This window comes from Pristiophorus japonicus, chromosome 5 (assembly GCF_044704955.1).
Source record: "Pristiophorus japonicus isolate sPriJap1 chromosome 5, sPriJap1.hap1, whole genome shotgun sequence".
NCBI lineage: Eukaryota > Metazoa > Chordata > Chondrichthyes > Pristiophoridae > Pristiophorus > Pristiophorus japonicus.
In genome coordinates, this window is record NC_091981.1 from 102596638 (window position 1) to 102616644 (window position 20007).

At 42.4% G+C, this 20007-nt stretch overlaps 1 protein-coding gene across 2 annotated transcripts in view; it reads right to left on the reverse strand.

Moving 5' to 3' along the window:
- Window positions 1-17865, reverse strand: part of skap2 (src kinase associated phosphoprotein 2) — a 389104-nt gene extending 371239 nt beyond the window's left edge. For both annotated transcript variants that reach the window (XM_070880818.1, XM_070880817.1), the window contains exons 1-3: window positions 17767-17865; window positions 3364-3469; window positions 2754-2779 (exon numbers count right to left, since the gene is read on the reverse strand). In XM_070880818.1, the coding sequence (XP_070736919.1) occupies window positions 2754-2779; window positions 3364-3469; window positions 17767-17806 (172 nt within the window). In that variant the 5' untranslated portion in view covers window positions 17807-17865. The remainder of the gene's footprint in view (window positions 1-2753; window positions 2780-3363; window positions 3470-17766) is intronic.
- Window positions 17866-20007: the final 2142 nt, after the last annotated feature.

Below are 20007 nucleotides of genomic sequence, written 5' to 3' on the forward strand. Positions count from 1 at the left end.
AGGATTGATCCTAGGTCTACAGCTGGTAAGTAACAGACCTCTGACTTAGGTTCACACAAGCTTTTGCTGACCTCAAGCTGCGACCCTCATACCAGTGGCCACAGACTGCAGGTCATGACCTCTTCAAGTGGTATCTTGGGAGAGAAGTCAATTCAGCTGTACTAGAATCAGCAAAATCTGTTGCCGATCTGGATATGAATACTATTCTGCCTTTAATTTTAACATAAAACTTAAAAACATAAAATGGAGCCAATGTTACCTGCAGCATTATCACCATTAAAAAGTAAAAATGAAACGCATGTTAATAAGAGTTACTAGATAAATTTAAAAAAATACAATAATTCATCTGATAATACAAAGCATTTCATTAATTTATCTTGTCTACACAATTCCAAATCTCTTTAGTCAGGTCACAATTCAAAGGAATCTCTTACCCTCTATCCCGACATACATTTTCAATATTCACATGATTAGCATATTTCTGGTTCACAAAGACTGTGCTATTAGTAAAGGCAAAAGCAACTGGATACCAGAAATAACTGACTACAATTGACATTGATCGACTCCTGCCTCCTCACTTAAATGCCCAAAATTTGCATTGGTTAAGGTTTGACCAGCAGAGGGAGCAACTATCCACCCCCTCACCCTCCTTTCCCCTTCCTAACTCAGCAAATGTTGATACTGTTGAGAATTAAAATGAGCTTCACTCATACAACAAAACTACTGTAGATACTCTGTCCTATCAGGTATTCATTTTGACACATTTCATTAGACAAAGTACTTTAGGCATCTGGTGTTACAGTTAGAGATGTATACCACATTTTTCAAATCTGACATTTTGTTAGAAAATTGAACCGGATTTTCGGCAGGTTTACGACTGGGTTTTCTTTGCGACCGCGGCGAAAACCCAGGTCGCAAAGCCCGGGCAGGATCCTCAAGTACCCGTTTGTAACGGCACTTTCAAGTACCGCCAGGGAGAGGTGCGCGACGTGCAACAACTCGGATTGCGTTTGCATCCAAGATTCGGCACTCTCCCGACCCGTACGCCGCGCCCAGAATAGCAACAGGGTCAAACCTGTTGGCACAGCCCTGCCAGCAGCGGTAGGTATGAAAACCTTAAAAAAGGTAAGTTAAAGTTTTATTTTTTTGTAGTATAGTTAAGGGTCTTGTAAATGTTTTTGGAATTTTTCTTTTCTTTTTACCCCCCTCCCAAGGCCTCTAGCACACTCCCATCCCGGAATAAAATTGCTGAAACTTGCGGTTTGTGCCACAAATGCTTATGCAACACCGCCCTTACTGATGCACCCCTGGCACAGATGTAAAGGCTGAAATTTGGCCTAAAAACAGTAGCGCAGTGAAAACGGTAAATTTCACGTATCGCTACAGTTTTCGCTGAAAAATCCCGAAAGCCGAAAATCCGGCCCTAGGTTATAGGAGCAAGCACAGATACTAATGTTAAAGAACTCCATGAAACAGAATGTTTCCTGCACAGCTGGGGTCAGGGAATATTCTCTGTGAAGGACAGCAGCACAGGATTGAACATTGCAGAAATGGCAATGGATAAACATCGTAGATCTTTCAGTTTTCGTTTCAGGAGAGCAAGGAATCAGTATTTCTGGTATCATCATAGTGAATTGCTTCTTTACCCTTTCCATAACCTTGCCATTCTTACTAATGTACGATGCCCAAAACTGGAGCAATATTCCAATTACAGCTTAATCTATATAGGTATAGATGTGGCATTAGCTGTTTGCTTTTGTCCTCAGTGCCTCTATTTATAAGATCCAACAGCCCATTTTTTTTTAAGCATTTTGTTAAATCATTTAAAATGGGAGGGCAAGTTATGTATCTAAATCCCTCAGCCTCTTTGTTGTTCTTCTTTCACAGATGTACCATTTATTTAGTGCCCATTTATGCAGAATTTTTCCTCAGGCGATTAAATGGGTGGCTAGAGTCCATTTCACGGCAGATTGTATGTGATCTGGAAGTCCTAAGTGGCCAGTTTTCATTCCATGCTTTCTTATATAATGTGTAGCATGACTGCACTTCGAAATGCTATATGCAATTTTGCAATTGCACAATTCAGAACTGGAAAATAGCTTGAGAAGCCAAAGAAACTTTTCAAAGAGTAGGACAGGACAGTGTACATAGATTAAAAAAACAACACTTACAGCTTGGCAAAAGATTTATGAAACATCACAAGTTAACAACTTTTATTTATTACTAATAATAACTTTTTATTTATTTAGCACCTTAACGTAGCAAAACATTCCCAGGCGCTGCACAACAGTGTTACAGACAAACAGATAAATTTGACACCGAGCCACAGAAGAAATTAAGGCAGATGATCAAAAGCTTGTTTAGAGAGGTAGATTTTAGCAAGCGTCTTAAAGGAGGAAAGAGAAGTAGAGAGGCATAGAGGTTTAGGGAGGGAGTTTCAGAGCTTAGGGCCCAGGCAGCTGAAGGCACGTCCACCGATGGTTGAGCAGTTATAATGAGGGATGTTCAAAAGGCCATAATTTGAGGAGCACAGACATCTTGTGGGATTGTGAGGCTGAAAAAGATTAGAGAGATAGGGAGGGACAAGTATATGGAGTGATTTGTAAACAAGGATGAGAATTTTGAAATCGAGGAGTTGTTTAACTGGGAGCCAATGTAGGTCAGAAAGTGCAGGGGTGATGGGTGATCTTGACTTGGTGCGGGTTAGTACACGGGCTGCTGAGAAATTTTTTGAAGAAATATTGAGCAGTTACCTTTCTCCTGGAACTCCTGAGGATAGCTGGAAAATAAAACAGCAATTACCATATTATCCAGAATCAAACACATTTCTACAATGCCAATAAATACTTATTTTCCTCTTACAACTAGATATTGGGATTATTTGTTTTCCTCACTGGTGGATTCATGACAAATGTTATTTCTTACCAATGGTCACAATCAGTTTAACTCGCAATACAATACAAATTTATCTAGTTAAACAACCTTTGTTCTCTACTTAATTTTCATGTGCCCTTTATACATGTTTAAGCATGACAGTCTCTGCATATTGTAAGACAGATTTGTTGACTGAAATTAAAAAAATAAACTATACATCAAATAGATGGTGAATTGTGTATGAAGTCTGCAATATATTTTGAGTGACTATTACCTATCACTTGATACTAAGCTGTGCAGGCGACAACAGAAATAATTCCCATCAAATTCGACCTAAAACCCTACATTTATTCTCACCATTTTACCTTCACAGTTAATAGTGATAATTATATTCATTTCTTGTGGTCAAGGATATATTTCACTCCTTTGGTATTCTGAACCAAGTTAAACTAGAAAATAAATATCCATAATCACCCAAAAAATATTTACCTTGTTTTAATAACCTTAAGTTTTCTCAAAAGTGCATCTTTCTTTTCTTTTGCCTTCTTAGTCAGGTTCTCACCCTTTAATGCCTCAAGTATAAATATTTCAATATCTGCAAATGAAGAATATTTAAATTTCAAACATTTTTTAATTTCCTCAGCTGACAATAAGAATGCGACAATGAAAACAGTTCTGGTTTCAGCCAGCTGATGTTAGATTTTCAAATCCAAGTGAGTTGCACATTTAGAAAAAAACAGTAGAACTCCCACTGGAAAAATTAGTTTTGTACATTTTCATTAAAGCGGGGATGAGAAAACTCGTCAAAGTATGTACATTTCATGTTAATCCACTTAGTGAAATTATATAGGTAATTTAGTTAGAAGCTAAAGCAATCACACATTGTTTTTCACTAGCCGAAAACATTGCGCCCAAACTAAATTTATCTGCAAGTTGAATGAATCAAGGTGAGCTTTCTGCTAAACTGGAGTCCATCCCAAATGGAACGTAGGGCCAAAAAATGCGGTTGGAGGTGTACCTCCAGAGTACATCGTGGTCCTGTGAAATGAATATGTACCTACCTGATGGTGGCCCTCCTGCGAAAACTTATGCTCTGATGCTGCTAGTAGGAGGGCAGCATAATGGCCCATGGATCCCAGGGACTCAGCCTATACAGAAGTGTATCTGGGATCACGTGGGCCTGGTCCTCCAATCAGAAAACAGATCGTCTTTCATTCATTTAAATTACAATACTTCATTACTACATCCTTTAAAACACTATCAGATTTAGCTTTTATCATGAGAATCCAATTTATTATCGGTACTCATAATTCTGACTTCTAAACAAATACAGTGCACAGTGTAGAAAGTTGTGAATTATTTTTTAAAACCTGCAGCTTTAACATATACGAGGATTGCTTCTTATTAGAGCTTTTAAGTCACTTAATTTACAAAAAACATTTATTTTATCTCGGATATCTCCTTACACTGTGGAAACAGGCCCTGCGCTTGTTTCCACCAGCCGTAAAATTTCTGTATGTAATTGCTGGGCAGCTGGTGGGAAAATAGCCCAACTCTGCGCCAGCAGCTCAGTTTTCGGAGGCAGAGCAGATGGCCTGTCAACGTGTACTTTGACAGATCACGAGTTTGGGATTTAGAGCATGCGAAAGCGCATGCAGATATCCTGAATTTGCAGTGGACTTCAAAGGTGGTATGACGATGTAATCAGAGTACGACATCATACCGACCGCACAATCCGGGTCTTAAAATTAAAAGCAAAACTAAAGTTACAGGACAGTGAATCCTAGTCATACTGTACACAAAAACAGCAACAATTATCAGCATAGGCATGTATTTCTATTTAGCATGCTTCATTATTAATGTAATTTTAGCATAATGATTTTCAAAATTTCATAATAAGAGTTGCTTTTCACAAATGGGGTGTGCAGGAGATCTGTCACTACATCCACTTTAATGCACATGTTATAATTCAAGTGTAAGTGATCAGTAACTACTCTGATTCATGGCAGCCAGGTTTTACTACCTACAGGCACACCAAGTTTCCTCCCGATCCGAGTTGTGTTGCAATTGTGAAAATAGTTCTGTCATATGTTGCACATAACTATCCATGCACAACAGTAGTTAAACTATAGTGAACCCGACAGCTGAATTGGGTTTGACTGCTCTGTATATGCCATCCCGTAACTCAATGTATTGTAAATGAAGTTGAATTAATGTACCTGGAATAAACAAACCAGGAGGAGGATTATGTTTGTAGTTTCTTGTATGAAGCTTGCATTAGAATAAATTCCAATCACTCATTGCTAACACCATTACTGCACATTGGCCTTGGAAATAATTATACAGACAGATTGAGGGGGGAGGATTACAGAATACAATTTTGATGCATATAAACATTCATCAACTGTTATACAGCTCACATAGAGAACTACATTTTCAATAAATTTTAAAATGTAGCTTTCTAGGTGTGTGCAAATTCCATTATAAAATTATACAATACAAGACCCTGGTATTTGAAAATGATTTATTGCCCAGTCAACATACTGATACAACACTGTCACCTTGTTAAATAATTATTCAAATAATATTTTTGAATACAGATATCTATATTAAACTGGTGAAATAGGACTCGGGTTCATAGCCAAAAATATCCAGATGTTGTGGTAGCAGAGTTTGCTGCATCCCCCTGGAGACGATATATGTCCTCAGCTCTTAAAATCTCATACTACCTAGTCGCTCATTAAAAGAGTAGCAAGGCCTGGGAGCCAATACTTCAGCTAATGGTGGATGTATGAAACAGGAGATCTTGCACAGGAGGACTAAATAAAATGCTACACAAAAAGTATGAAAAGGTCATGCAATAGGAATTCATGACTCCTTGCAAAATGAATATAGTTTGTAACTTCTGAAATCTATATGAATTCAGAAAGCAAATTTATAGCATAAAAAATACAAAGCTTGGCAATCAATTATGAAATGCATTATGCCAATTATGGAATGCAAGTCATTTTTTCATTAAATTATTCTTTCATACCTACATCACAATGCAAAATGTTAAAATTCAGGATTAATCCTATTTTTCTTTCTCTATCCCTATACTAAAATAGAGCATTAATTCTCTCTTCCTTCCCCTTATACTATTGGGTGGGAAACACAATTTTTAAATGGTCTCTAACTGCTTACATAAATGTAACCAATATAGTCAAATAATTGTATCCCAGGCAATTACAGTAATAGAACAATTTGTTTTCTGAACCAAAATCTCCCTACTCTTATATAAGATCAATATAAAGAGCATTCACCTTTGGGCACCTCCCAACAAAAAAGGTACAAATCTTCTGGAATATATCAGTATTTAAACATTGGAATTTTCTGTAGTTTCATTAGAGCATAAATTGTTACTGTAACTAAAGTTTGTTTGGAGGTTTGGGGTTACTGTTTAATGATAAGTGTTTAAACAGGTAGTAGGTTAGAATTTGGCCCTCTGATTGTGGGAACCAGATTTGAGAACAGCTAAGACTGATGGGTTGAAAGTTTCTTCTCTCTTCAGGTTATAAGGGTCCCAATATGAAATTAGCTTGAACAGTCTTAATCTAGTTCCCATTGAGCATTAGATTGATACCTAGTTTAAAGGCCCTCAGTTACCATGATAGGCTTAGAGAGCTGAGGCTTTACACACTGGAAAAGTGTAGATTTTGAGAAGATTTCTGTAAGGTTTTTTAAATGTTGAAAGGCTAAGATTCAGGCCACATGGATAGGCTATTTAAGCTAGAATGGGTAGGACAGACCAGGGGACATAAATACAAGTTACATAAGCTTACATTATATTAGAAATACGTTGATACTTCTTTTCGCAAAGTTGTTGACCTGTGGAACAAGTTGCTAGCACATGCACTGATTCGCTGCAGATGGGATCTGGGCAAATTTCCTGAGTGCAGGAAAATGATGCACAGAAGATGGGTGGGTTTTGGGAGAATGCATCTCCCAGTCACTGTGGACTCCTGGAATTTGTTTGATTACCGTTGGGTAATTCAGAGGGGAATTTCCCAGATTTTTTTCCTAAATTGGCCCGAAGTTTTCACAATTTTTTTTGCCTCTCAAGAGATTGCGTAGCTGACAGGCTCAATGGACCAACTGATCTTTTCATGTTTGAATGCCCACATCAGAAAATCCCCGTAATGTGCAACTAAACTGGCAGTCTCACTCAAAGATTGGAACCAAGCACAATTGGTGCAGAAAGTTTGCACAATGCAGTAGGGTGTGAGTTTGAGGTAGACATTAAGGAATATCATTGGGCCAACATAGGTGAGATTGCTGTTTGACTACATTTTTAGCATACTTTAACTACAATATTATAATTTAAAGATATAATGGAAGACTATAGACAACTAAATGTATCATATTAATAGAATTATGGGCAAGGAAACATATTATTGTAGGTCAGAACAGTTCATGAGCTAATTATTTATGAAGCTGCTGCCAAAAGCATCAGCGGGGTATGATTACACTTTGGGGAAACACTTCTTGTAAAACAGCCTAACCGGCAAGTTTGCTAAAAATTTGTGTCATTGTTACGCCCAGCTTGCCAATGCAATACTCGCCAAAATTCCGTGTACCTAATATGACTACGCTGGAACACAAAAATCAGTGATAAAAACAAAACATGTGATTTAAATGTATCTGTTAAATCAGTCTGTTGTTCAAATGGATTTTTTTTTTTTAAATTGAATACAAATAGATTTGTTCCACAAATTCACTATTCTAAATAGGAGCTGTAAGTTCAAGCTATATGTCGCCAACAGTGGACATCATGAATGTGTGGGGTAGCAAGTAATACCTGCCGATCCTGCTACTGTATTTGGTTCAGCTCTGATCAAATGATTAAGAACTAATTTGTAAAGGAACCTTAGCGAGCCTCTTCATTTTTTTAAAAAAAAAGCATAATAATGCATTCATGCAATCCAATTACATTGCACATTGGGAAAAATTGAAATACAGGATATTTTCTGAATAATCTTGATGTTAAAATTCCAATGTGGATTGTACAGTTTATTAAATTAATATCCTTTAAGATCTATAAAAGTTTGCTGAAGCCAACAAATTGTCATCATATCACCATTTAGGATGTGCCACTAAATGTGCACACATTTTTCATAAGGATCAACCCTGTGTAAAGGAACTATTCTTACATCAATCTCAACAATTCTTTGGCTGGGAGAAGGAGCAACAAGAATTACACACGCGCAGAAACTGTTACATGCATATAGCAAAAGGAAAAATGCGTAACAGGTGCAACCAACTTTTACGCTGCTTTAGAATTGCTTAGTATTCATGAATTGTATAGCTTTGCCAATTGCAACACAAGATATCTTCGATCCACATGTGGGAAGAACATAGGCCCAGAATTTGCGCTCAGCAACAAAGTGAAGGCATTCTCTGCTGGCTCTGCACCAGAATCTCATGATCCCAGTATCGAGAACATCAGGTTTTCCGACATTCAATTCAAATCACCAAAGTATAGTGGGGATCCACTTGTGCGAACTGCTGTGACATCAACAAGCTGTCTAAGCAGCCAATAAATAGGCAGAATTCTCAGACAGCGAACAATTAAGTGAGTAAGCTCTTCAAATTCTAATTTTTAAAAAATGTTAAAGAGAGCAAAACAATGATTGGGATTCTCATATGGAGAAAAGGCAAACCTGAAATAAAGATGGACAAACTTTTTTTTTTTTTATTTTAAATTTTTATTAAAATGGACAAATTTCACATTGCACAAAATTAACATTGGTTTTCCAGGCCTTTAACTATTGTTTAACATTAATAGCACTGTTAAAACCCCAGTTACGTCTAATGCCTTTGGATCTAACTTTTAGTGGTGAATTTAACAGTGCACATACTACAGAAGAGGCAAAGGTTTCATCAGTTTCCCTGATTTGAATGATTACGTAGATTATCGGCTGTGGGGGCAGGGGCAGCGGGGGCAGTAGTGGGGACACAGCATAGCCAGTTTCAGAGCCGTCAATGACAGACCACAACTTCAGGATTTCCGCATGCGCTTGCACACGTACCAAATCCCGAAGTTACAGTCAGTTTCAAAGGCGGAATGACAGCAAACGCTACGAGTTTGCCATCATCCCAACCGCAAATTTCAAGCCAATATTTTTGTAGCATAAATAATGTAGGATAACAAATGGAGGTATAATTAATACAGAAGTTAAAAACTTCATGAAAAACACAACCATCATCTGCCAGATCTAACATTCTGCAATCCTGAGCAGTGGTGTGTTGAAGGTATGTTCATTTACTTATGAGAAAGGCCTTTAGAAATTCCTCACATCTGAGAAAGAAAACCAAGTTACAAATGAGATATCCTCCATGATGCACAGGCTAGTCCCAACAATCCTGTCAGAAATTTTCAACCATCATCTTGAAAATGCCCTTAGTGGGGAAGAACCGCAGCTCAAACAGAAAACTTTTCCGCGGTCAATCACTGATACAGTTAGGATACTGTTTTAGCTGCACCGAAAAAAAAAGTGAGCTACCTGCAAAATAAGAGTACGTCTGCTACCTGGAACTGCAACATTTTAAGCCACAGATGTTACATTGTCTTCAAATGTTGTCCCTAGCACAGAAATTAGCATTCATAGAAATTTACAACACAGGAGGCTATTCGGCCCATCGTGTCTGTGCCAGCCGACAAAGAGCTATCCAGGCTAATCCCACTTTCCAGCTCATGGTCCATAGCCTTTTAGGTTACGGCAATTCATGTGCATTTTCAAGTAGTTTTTAAATGCGAGGGTTTCTGCCTCTACCACCCTTCCTGCAGTCTGCAGCCCATCCAATATTTTCTCGTAGCTAAAATTCTCCAGTCCAGGCAACATCCTCCTAAATCTCCTCTGTACCCTCTCTAGTGCAATCACATCTTTTCTGTAATGTGGTGACCAGAACTGCACACACTACTCTAGCTGTGACCTAAATAGTGTTTTATACAGTTCAAGCATAAACTCCCTGCTCTTATATTCCATGCCTCGGCTAATAAAAGGCAAGTATCCCAAATGCCTTCTTAACCACCGGTCCTGCTACCTTCAGGGATATGTGGACATGCACTCCAAGGTCCCTCTGTTCCTCTACACTTCTCAGTGTCCTACCATTTATTGTGTATTCCCTTGCTTTGTTAGCCCTTCCTAAATACATTACCTCACACTTCTCCAAATTGAATTTTATTTGCCACCGTTCTGCCCACTTGACCAGTCCATAGATATCTTCCTGCAGTCTACAGCCGCCGCCGCCTTCTTCTTCTTCAACCACACGGCCAATTGTTGGATCAACAAATTCTTAATCATAACCCCTACATTCAAATCTGAATTGTCATGTATTCAACCAGCATTGTAACCCATGTATAATCTGACCTAAGTTGTACATTGTGAGAACAATGACCACTAGGTGGGAGACACTCCTAACCTGGACCTTCAGGTATAAAAGGGGAAGGTCCACCCACCTTCAACACTTAAATGCTAAGAAATAAAGGACAGGTCACATACTGACCTTCTCTCAAGCATGGACCTCGTGTGCATTTATACTGTATAGTAAGGACGTATCAATGGCGACGAGAAACTGGGATTTAAACCACGCGAGCATGGCCACTAGCAGAACAGACGAGAGGTACTGTGTTAAGGAATTGTTGGGACTGAGATTCAACATTGTTGAAGCAGCACAGTTCTCCAGGCAGACAAGGGCAGTCGTGCATGGCCCCAACATGTAGTCGAACCCAGAGGGGGAGTTCGACAGAGACAATGGCAAGTTGAACGGACATTGCAAGGGACAATGCGGCCAGTAATGGGGCCATCGACACCTGTTAATGGCGCACTCAAGGACAGTCACAGGGGCAGTCAGGGACGATCGACTGGCAAGGGACCTTTTGTTTCCAACAGCAGCTCATGTTTGAGGCGTGGAGGCACACTCTCAGCCAGAGTTTGCAGATATGAGCAAAATACCTGCAGAAATTGCAGAAATGAACACTGGGGAAAATCGCTGGAAGCTGAAGTTCAGCGAGTTCATGTGGAGCACGTATACAGTTCATACACCAGGATGCCACCGATAATGATGAAAGTGCTCCTCAGTGGCATCCCACTATCAATGGAGCTGGACACGGGGGCCAGCCAGTCCCTGATGGGTATCAAACAGTTCGAAATGTTGTGGGCGTCCAAGGCCAGGAGGCCAAAATTATCGCCGATTGATGCACAGCTACGGACTTACACAAAGCAGATCATTCCGGTGCTAGGCAGCGCCACGGTAGTCGTGACCCACAAAGATTCGAAGAACAGGTTGCCACTCTGGATTGTCCCAGAGGACAGTCCCGCACTACTGGGGAGGAGTTGGCTTGCTGTCATAAATGGGAAATGGGGCGATGTCAATGCAATTTCCTCTGTGGAGCGAGTATCATGCTCACAGATCCTGGACAAATTTGGTTCATTATTTCAACCCGGCATCAGCACTTTCATGGGGGCCAAGGTAGTGATTAACATGAACCCGGACGCCAGGCCAGTACACCACAAGGCCAAAGCGGTGCTGTACATGATGCGGGAAAAGATAGAAGGCGAATTGGACCGCCTGCTGAGGGAAGGCATCATCTCGCCAGTCGAATTCAGTGACTGGGCGAGCCCGATCGTGCCGGTGCTCAAGGCGGATGGGTCGATCAGGATATGTGGTGATTACAAGGCCACCATCAATCGGGTGTCACTCCAAGTCCAGTACCCGCTACCGAGAGCGGAGGATCTCTTTGCGACACTATCCAGTGGCAAACCTTTTTCAAAATTGGACCTGACCTCAGCTTACTTGACCCAGGAGCTGACGAGTGAGTCGAAGAAGCTGACCACCATCACGACACACAAAGGGTTGTTTGAGTACAACAGATGTCCGTTCGGGATTCGCTCGGCTGCCGCGATCTTCCAACGAAATATGGAAAGCCTCCTCAAGTCGATTCCAGGGACGGTGGTTTTTCAGGACGACATCCTCATCACGGGTTACGATACTGAAGAACACCCCCACAACCTGGAGGAGGTGCTACGCAGACTGGACCGGGTAGGGCTGTGACTGAAAAAGGCGAAGTGCGTCTTCCTAGCTCCAGAGGTAGAATTCCTGGGGATGAGGGTAGCAGCCGACAGGATCAGCCCTACTGCATCCAAGACGGAAGCGATCCACAGAGCACCCAGACCCCGTAACACGACGGAACTGCGTTCATTCCTGGGGCTCCTGAACTATTTTGGTAACTTTCTTCCCAAATTGAGCACGCTGCTAGAGCCGCTACACGTGCTCCTACGCAAAGGTCGCGAATGAGTCTGGGGGGACAGCCAGGAAAGGGCTTTTAATAGAGCACGCAATTTGTTATGTTCCAACACTCTTAACACTATACGACCCATGTAAGAAACTTGTGTTAACGTGCGATGCGTCGTCCTATGGTGTCGGGTGTGTGTTGCAGCATGTCAATGCCAAGGGTCAGTTACAGCCAGTAGCTTATGCCTCCAGGAGTCTGTCCCAGGCAGAAAGGGGCTACGGGATGGTAGAAAAGGAGGCGCTCGCATGTGTATATGCTGTAAAGAAAATGCACCAGTACCTGTTTGGCAGGAAATTTGAGCTGGAGACAGATCACAAACCCCTAATGTCCCTTTTGGCCGACAACAAGGCCATAAATGCAAACGCATCGGCCCGCATACAGAGGTGGGCACTCACGTTAGCCGTCTATGACTATACAATTCGGCACAGACCGGGCACTGAAAACTGCGCCGATGCACTCAGCAGGCTCCCACTAGCCACCACTGAGGGGGCTACCGAGCATGCTGCTGAGATGGTCATGGCTGTTGAAGCTTTCGGAAGCGAAGGCTCACCCGTGACAGCCTGTCAGATTAAAGTCTGGACAAATAGAGACCCACTATTGTCTCCAGTCAAGAAATGTGTCCTGAATGAGGACTGGGCAGCCACGTACAGGGCATGCCCTGAGGAATTTAAACCATTTCACAGGTGCAGGGATGAACTCTCAATTCAGGCCGATTGCCTACTGTGGGGAAACCGCGTAGTCATGCCCCAGATGGGCAGAGAGGTGTTCATCAGGGAACTCCACAATGAGCACCCGGGCATTGTCATGATGAAGGCAATTGCCAGGTCACACGTTTGGTGGCCAGGGATAGGCGCAGATCTGGAACTTTGTGTTCGCAGGTGCAACACGTGCGCCCAGCTGGGCAATGCGCCCAGGGAAGCCCCCCTTAGCCCCTGGCCCACCAAGCTTTGGTCACGCATCCATATGGACTACGCAGGTCCTTTCATGGGAAAAATGTTTTTGGTTGTTGTAGACGCCTACTCCAAAAGGATCGAGTGTGACATTTTAAATTCAAGCACATCCTCTGCCACAGTAGAAAGTCTACAGGCAATGTTCGCCGCCCATGGTCTACCGGACGTCTTGGTCAGCGACAATGGCCCGTGCTTCACAAGCACTGAATTCCAGGACTTCATGGCAGGCAATGGAATTAACCATGTCAGAACGCCACCGTTCAAGCCGGCCTCAAACGGCCAGGCAGAACGAGCAGTGCAGATAATCAAACAGGGGATGCTCAGAATCCAAGGGGCTTCCCTACAAAGGCGCTTATCACGCCTCCTGTTCACCTATAGATCCCGACCACACTCGCTCACAGGGGTTCCACCCGCAGAGCTGCTAATGAAAAGGACGCTCAAAACCCGGCTATCCCTTATACACCCCACCATGAAAGAAATTGTCGAGAGCAGGCGCCAGCCACAATATGACTACCATGACTGGAATGCGAGGGCGCGATGTATTGATGTAAATGATCCTGTTTTTGTCCTCAAATGGCTCGCAGGCACTGTGATTGCCAAAGAGGGAAATAGGATTCTGGTCGTTAAACTTGCCAATGGACAAATCTGTCGCAAACACGTGGATCAAACAAAAAGGAGGTTCAGCAACCCCAAAGAATCAGCAGAGGAAGAACACGATGTAGAGTTCACTCCACCACAGGTGACCGCACACCGGAACCAAAGGGAGGAGAGCCCAATCACTGTGGGCAGTCTGGATAGGCCTGAGGCACCGCAAACAGTAGACACTCAGGCGAGCGCCCAACAACTGGAGCCCCAACTCAGGCGCTCTACAAGAGAGCGTAAACCACCAGAGAGTCTCAACCTGTGATCCCAATAAGACTTTGGGGGGGGGGGGGGGGGAGGTGATGTCATTTATTCAACCAGCATTGTAACCCATGTATAATCTGACCTAAGTTGTACACTGTGAGAACAATGACCATTAGGTGGGAGACACTCCTAACCTGGACCTTCAGGTATAAAAGGGGAAGCTCCATCCACCTTCATCACTTGAGTGCTAAGAAATAAATGACAGGTCACAGACTGACCTTCTCTCAAGCATGGGCCTAGTGTGCATTTGTACTGTATAGTAAGGACGTATCATGAATCATTGATATATACCACAAAAAGCAAGGGACCTAGTACTGAGCCTTGTGGCACCCAACAGCCTTCCAGTCACAAAAACATCCATCGACCATTACCCTTTGCTTCTTGCCTCTGAGCCAATTTTGGATTCAACTTGCCACTTTGCCTTGGATCCCAGGGGCTTTTACTTTCATAAAAGGGGACCTTATCAAAAGCCTTGCTAAAAACCATATACACCACATCAAACACACTGCCCTCAGCAATCCTCCTTGTTACCTCCTCAAAAAATTCAATCAAGTTAGTCAGACATGACCTCCCCTTAACAAATCCATGTTGACTGTCCTTGATTAATCAGTGTCTTTCTAAATGAAGATTTAGCCAAGGTTAGGCTGACTGGCCTGTAATTACTCGGTCTATCCCTTTCTTCCTTTTTAAACAACGGTATAATGTTAGCAGTGCTCCAGCACCATACCTGTAGCCAGAGAGGATTGGAAAATGTTAGGTCAGAGCCTCTGCTATTTCCTCTTTTGCTTCTCTTAACAGCCTGGAATACATTTCATCCAGGCCTGGAGATTTATCCACTTCCAAAGCTGCTAAACCTTTTAATACTTCCTCTCTCACTATGTCTATTTCATCGAATATTTCACACTCCTCCTCCCCGATTGCAATGTCTGCATCGTCCCTCTCTTTTGTGAAAACAGACGCAAAGTATACATTAAGAACCATACCCACATCTTCTGCCTCCACACAAGGTTACCTTTATGATCTCTAAGAGGCCCGACTCTTTCTTCAGTTAACCTCTTGCTCTTCATGTATTTATAAAACATTTTGGGGTTTTCCTTGATTTTACTTGCCAATATTTATTCATGCCCTCCCTTTACTTTCCTAATTTCCTTTTTAATTTTACCCTGCACTTTCTATACTCTTCTGGGGTTTCTGCAGTATTAAGCCCTCAGTATCTATCTTAAGCTCCCCTTTTATTCTCTTTATCCTACCCTGTATGCACCTTGACATTCAGGGGGCTCTAGATTTGTTAGCCCACCCTTTTTATTTAAAGGAACATACTTGCTCTGAACCCTCACTATCTCCTCCTTGAATGCCTCCCACTGCTCTGACACTGATTTACCTTCAAGTAGCTGTTTCCAGTGCATTTTGGCTAACTCGCATCTCAGCTGGTAAAATTGGCTTTTCCCCAATTGCAAACTTTTATTCCTGGTCTATCTTTGTCCTTTTCCATAACTACCCTAAATCTATGAATTATGATCACTACCACCAAAATGCTCTCCCACGGATACCCCTTCCACCTGCCCAGCTTCATTCCCTAAAATTAAGTCCAGAACCGCACCTTCTCTTGTTGGGCTTGCTACATACTGGCTAAAAAAAGTTTCCTGAATGCATATTAAGAATTCTGCTCCCACTATACCTTTCACGCTAAATGTATCCCAGTTAATATTAAGGTAGTTGAAATCCCCTACTTTTCCTGTCCTATTGTCTTTGCACTTCTCAGAAATTTGCATAGATATTTGCTCTTTTATCTCCCGCTGACTGTTTGGGGATCTATAGTATACTCTCAGTGGTGTGATTGCCCCTTTTTTGTTCTTCAATTCAACCCATATGGCCTCATTTGGCGATCCTTCTAACATATCACCCCTCCTCACAGATGTAATTGTTTCTTTAATCAATACTGCACCCCCACCGCGCCCCCTCCTTTTTGTTCTACTTGTAGGTTGACAGGCCTATGAAAATTTCACTCATTTCATAGAGGGCATTTTAAAATGCTCTTTACTTGTGAGTAACTAACACCATTTACTGGAGTGCATTAACCCATGCACCACAAGGAAGTAGGTTTCACAAAATATGTAAATGATCCTTCATTTTAGGCTATTTTCCTCTCCCCGCCGTCAGTTTGCCCAAGCTATATACAGTCCTGGATGAGGCTGGGCAAGTTTCAACTCCTTCACCAATGCACTTTAGAAATGCTGGGGCCAATCTTAAGTGGCTGTTTCTCCCGTTTTCCTCGCCAGTGGTGAGTTGTCCAGCTTCTGTTCCGCCTTTTCCATGATAGCATAACAAAGATCAATATGGGCCCATATTGCAGCATCTGTTCTCATTAGATATAATTTTACACTATACACATGCAAAGGTAATACATATTTTGTACAAGTTCACAACTTAGCTTCAAGAATTAAATATGATTTTGTGCAGACTGGTAATTTACATTTCCATGCAACCACTGGAGTTAACTTTTTAAATCATGGAGAGATTATTTTTAAGTGAGCACCCACTACCACTTTATTTAAAGAGCTAACTTTTAAAAAAGTTTAAAAATAGACATTTACAACATTCACTAATTTCAGACACATTTCACCACATCTTTTGCATCAATCCATAGCCACTCAACAAATTACCTTTGTCTAGCTGAAACCTACTCGAAAAGTGCAAACTTAAAAATTGATGTTATAACTCAGACACCGATAGTTAACAGAAAATAAACAATTTGCGTAGTAGCTATCATAAACCATAAATGGATACGACAGCATGTAAGTTCCTGACACGTATCCCAAGTTGCACTCTTCTCCAGCATGAATATATTCATTATTAAATGACAATTACTTTTGCCACAGCATAATACTAACGGTTATTTGGAAGATTAATGTTTCGGCCCCATCAGGTTCAAAGGCAATTAATTTAATCTCAATAATTGAACATTCAAAAAGGTATCAACAGTTTCATCCATTATTTAATTAACTTTTTTGTGTTCACAAGGACTGACCAGTAACTTTTTCTGTAGCGATGGGCAGGGTGGGAAAAAACAGCCAAGTACGTAAGGCAGAACAGTTCCTTATTGCTACAAATAAACCTCGTAAACCTCGTCCTTCTCTTGAACAAATTGTATCTTTAGAATTTATATGCATTTTTTTAACAAATCAACAAGATCTGGCATCTAATGGGATATAACGGGGCAGAGATCGGTGAGCTTGAACTGGTGAAGCTCACTATAAAGTTTACTAATTGCGGACGAGGACCCTGTGGTTGGGTAAGCGATTTAGCCGCCAGAGGTGGAGACCGGTTGTAGCTCAGGTTAACATCAGCAACACTCCCAGCAGGTGCCGAGTGCTCGTTACTGACTTTAATCCTTTCCCAACAAATCATTAATAGTTCCCCACACACCCTTCCTCGGGTTACAGGTCCACCCCGCAGTTATTAATCTGTCTGCCCCTTGAATAGATGCTCCAGTAAATGAGGCAAACTGAATTTCAAAAGAAAAAAGGGGGAACGTTTACTTCTCAGAAACTGACTGGATCTCTCCAACTTCCTCCTTTCCTCTGAACCAACTCACAAGTTTTTTTTAAGGTTTATGTTTTTGAACACTTTATCGAATTGATTGTAAATGTAAACAAGCCGGGCCACGACTGTCCTGCTGTCGTTCTGAGGATTTTCTTTTACCTGTAATTAGGCTCTTTACGTCCTCGGGGATTTGCTGCATCTTCTGCCGCGTCGCCAAGCGCTGTCAGTCACCAGAGAATGTGCGCACGCGCTACGCGGAAGTGCAGCTCCCAACTGCCGACGCCCGCGAGCGCACCACCAAGCAAACGCGCGGACGGCGACGTCGACGCTCGTGCTGACGCTATCACCAGCATATCTGATTGGACCAAATGCTGTTATTTTGTTCAAGCTCACTCGTTACTATAACCCACCACCCGACTTTGATTGGCTGAGTCTGTAGTGTGTGGTATCCGTGACATTTATTGCCAAAGCTTTGAGTCTGTAATAAAATCTATAATCTATCAAAGTCCTTACTGGGAAGACATTAGTGGTGCCTGTTATTAGCATTTGGAAAATGCTGTGAGATCCAGTGTTCCAAGATTGGTAATATGAAATGGTTTTGCTTTTATATACTTGCTCTAGTCCTGGTGCTGATGGCAGTTACGAAATTGAAGGTATTCATGGTCCAGCAGGACACCATCAAGATAACTTAAATGACGGCGGGGGGTGCTCGGTGGCTCGGGCGACATCTGTGGGGCGAGAAACAGAGCTGGCGTTTCAGGTCGATGACCTTTCGTCCTAACTGAAAAAGGTTAGAGATGTAACGGGTTTTAAGCAAGTGCTGGGGCGGGGAGAGGGTAGGAAAGAACAAAAGGGAAGATATGTGATAGGGTGGAAGACAGGAGTGATTAAATGGCAAAAGGTTTGATAGTACAAAGCAAAAAGTAATGGGACAAGTAAAGAAACAAAGGTGAGTCTAAAAGAGGTGTAAATGGGATTGGCAGAATCAGCTGCTATGTGAAAAAATAGAGGCAGAGGTTATGGTCTTCCCACTCAGGACACCCTCCATCATGTTGTGTGGCACGACCACCGTGCGAGAGAACATCTCCGCAGATCGGGGCTATAAAAAGAGCTGGAGCATGCCACTGCAGCTTCCAGCGCGAGCTGACACAAATGTACAACTGCTTTGAGGTGGACGACTGGGTGACATCATCACGACCCAGGACGCCGTTCAGAGCGTGGGTAAAAGCGTCGGTGGGGCCCTGGTACAGCAGAGGAGTGGAAAGGTCGTGGTGGACTTGTGACGACTAATCGGGGCAGAGGAGTGATGAGGGATCATGGCTGAGATTTGTTGGATAATCGTGACGGAGGTTCGGCGAATGTTTAGTGCGGAGGTGCGGTGGGAGATCATGGCGGAGGTGCGGCAAGTGTATTTGTGGCGGAGGAGCGATGATGGATCGCGGCGCGAGATCGTGGCGGAAGTGCAGTGAATGAGGGTACGGGGCCCAGAAGAGCCGAGGGGCAGCACGGGCCTGCCCACATTGCGATATGTGTGCGCACTAGGTTCATGTAGCAGAGCAGGTCTCCAGTTGTCCTGGTTAACCCTTGCCACTGGATAAAGGCCTAGCTTTGTCAAGCCCGTGTGGTGGCTAATGTGCAGCGGTCACCACACGTTAAAAAAAATCCACGCACAGGCATCTTCCACCCCCTCAATTGGAGTTCAGGACTGGAACATCGGGTCCTTCATTGAAACATCTGTGAAGTCATGTGGAAGCAAGTCATCCTCGTTCGAGGGACTGCCTATGATGATGACACAACTCGAATTGGTTAGAGCTCAGCTGTTGCCGGTTAGCCTGCCGCGGACTTCTCTTCCTCTGGCTCTCATTGTTTGTTCATGTAAGTCATCATCATATCATCATCATAGGCAGTCCCTCGGAATTGAGGAAGACTTGCTTCCACTCTTAGAATGAGTCCTTAGGTGGCCATGAAAATGGACGTTGGTGAACTGCTCTGCCTGTGCACAGTGGATGGAGGTGGCGCAGGCACGTGAATACATTCTCTGCCTAACTTCTTAATTTATTTGAGGAGTTGACAAAAGGCATTTGATAAAGTTCCACAAAAAATATTCCCAATTAAGCTCAAAGCTGAGGATTCAGGGCAAAACTTGGTTATTGCATAGAATTTACAGCACGAAACAGGCCATTGACCTCCAACTGGATCATGCCGGTGTTTATGCTCCTCAGGAGCCTCCTCCCATTCTTCATCTAATTCTATCAGCATAACTCTATATTCCTTTCTCCCTCATGTACTTATCGAGCTTCCCCTTAAATGCATCAAGTTCCACATCCTAACCACTCTCTGATTATGGACAAAATTGGCTGAAGGATGCCAGTTCATTGGATATATTCAAGAGGGAGTTAG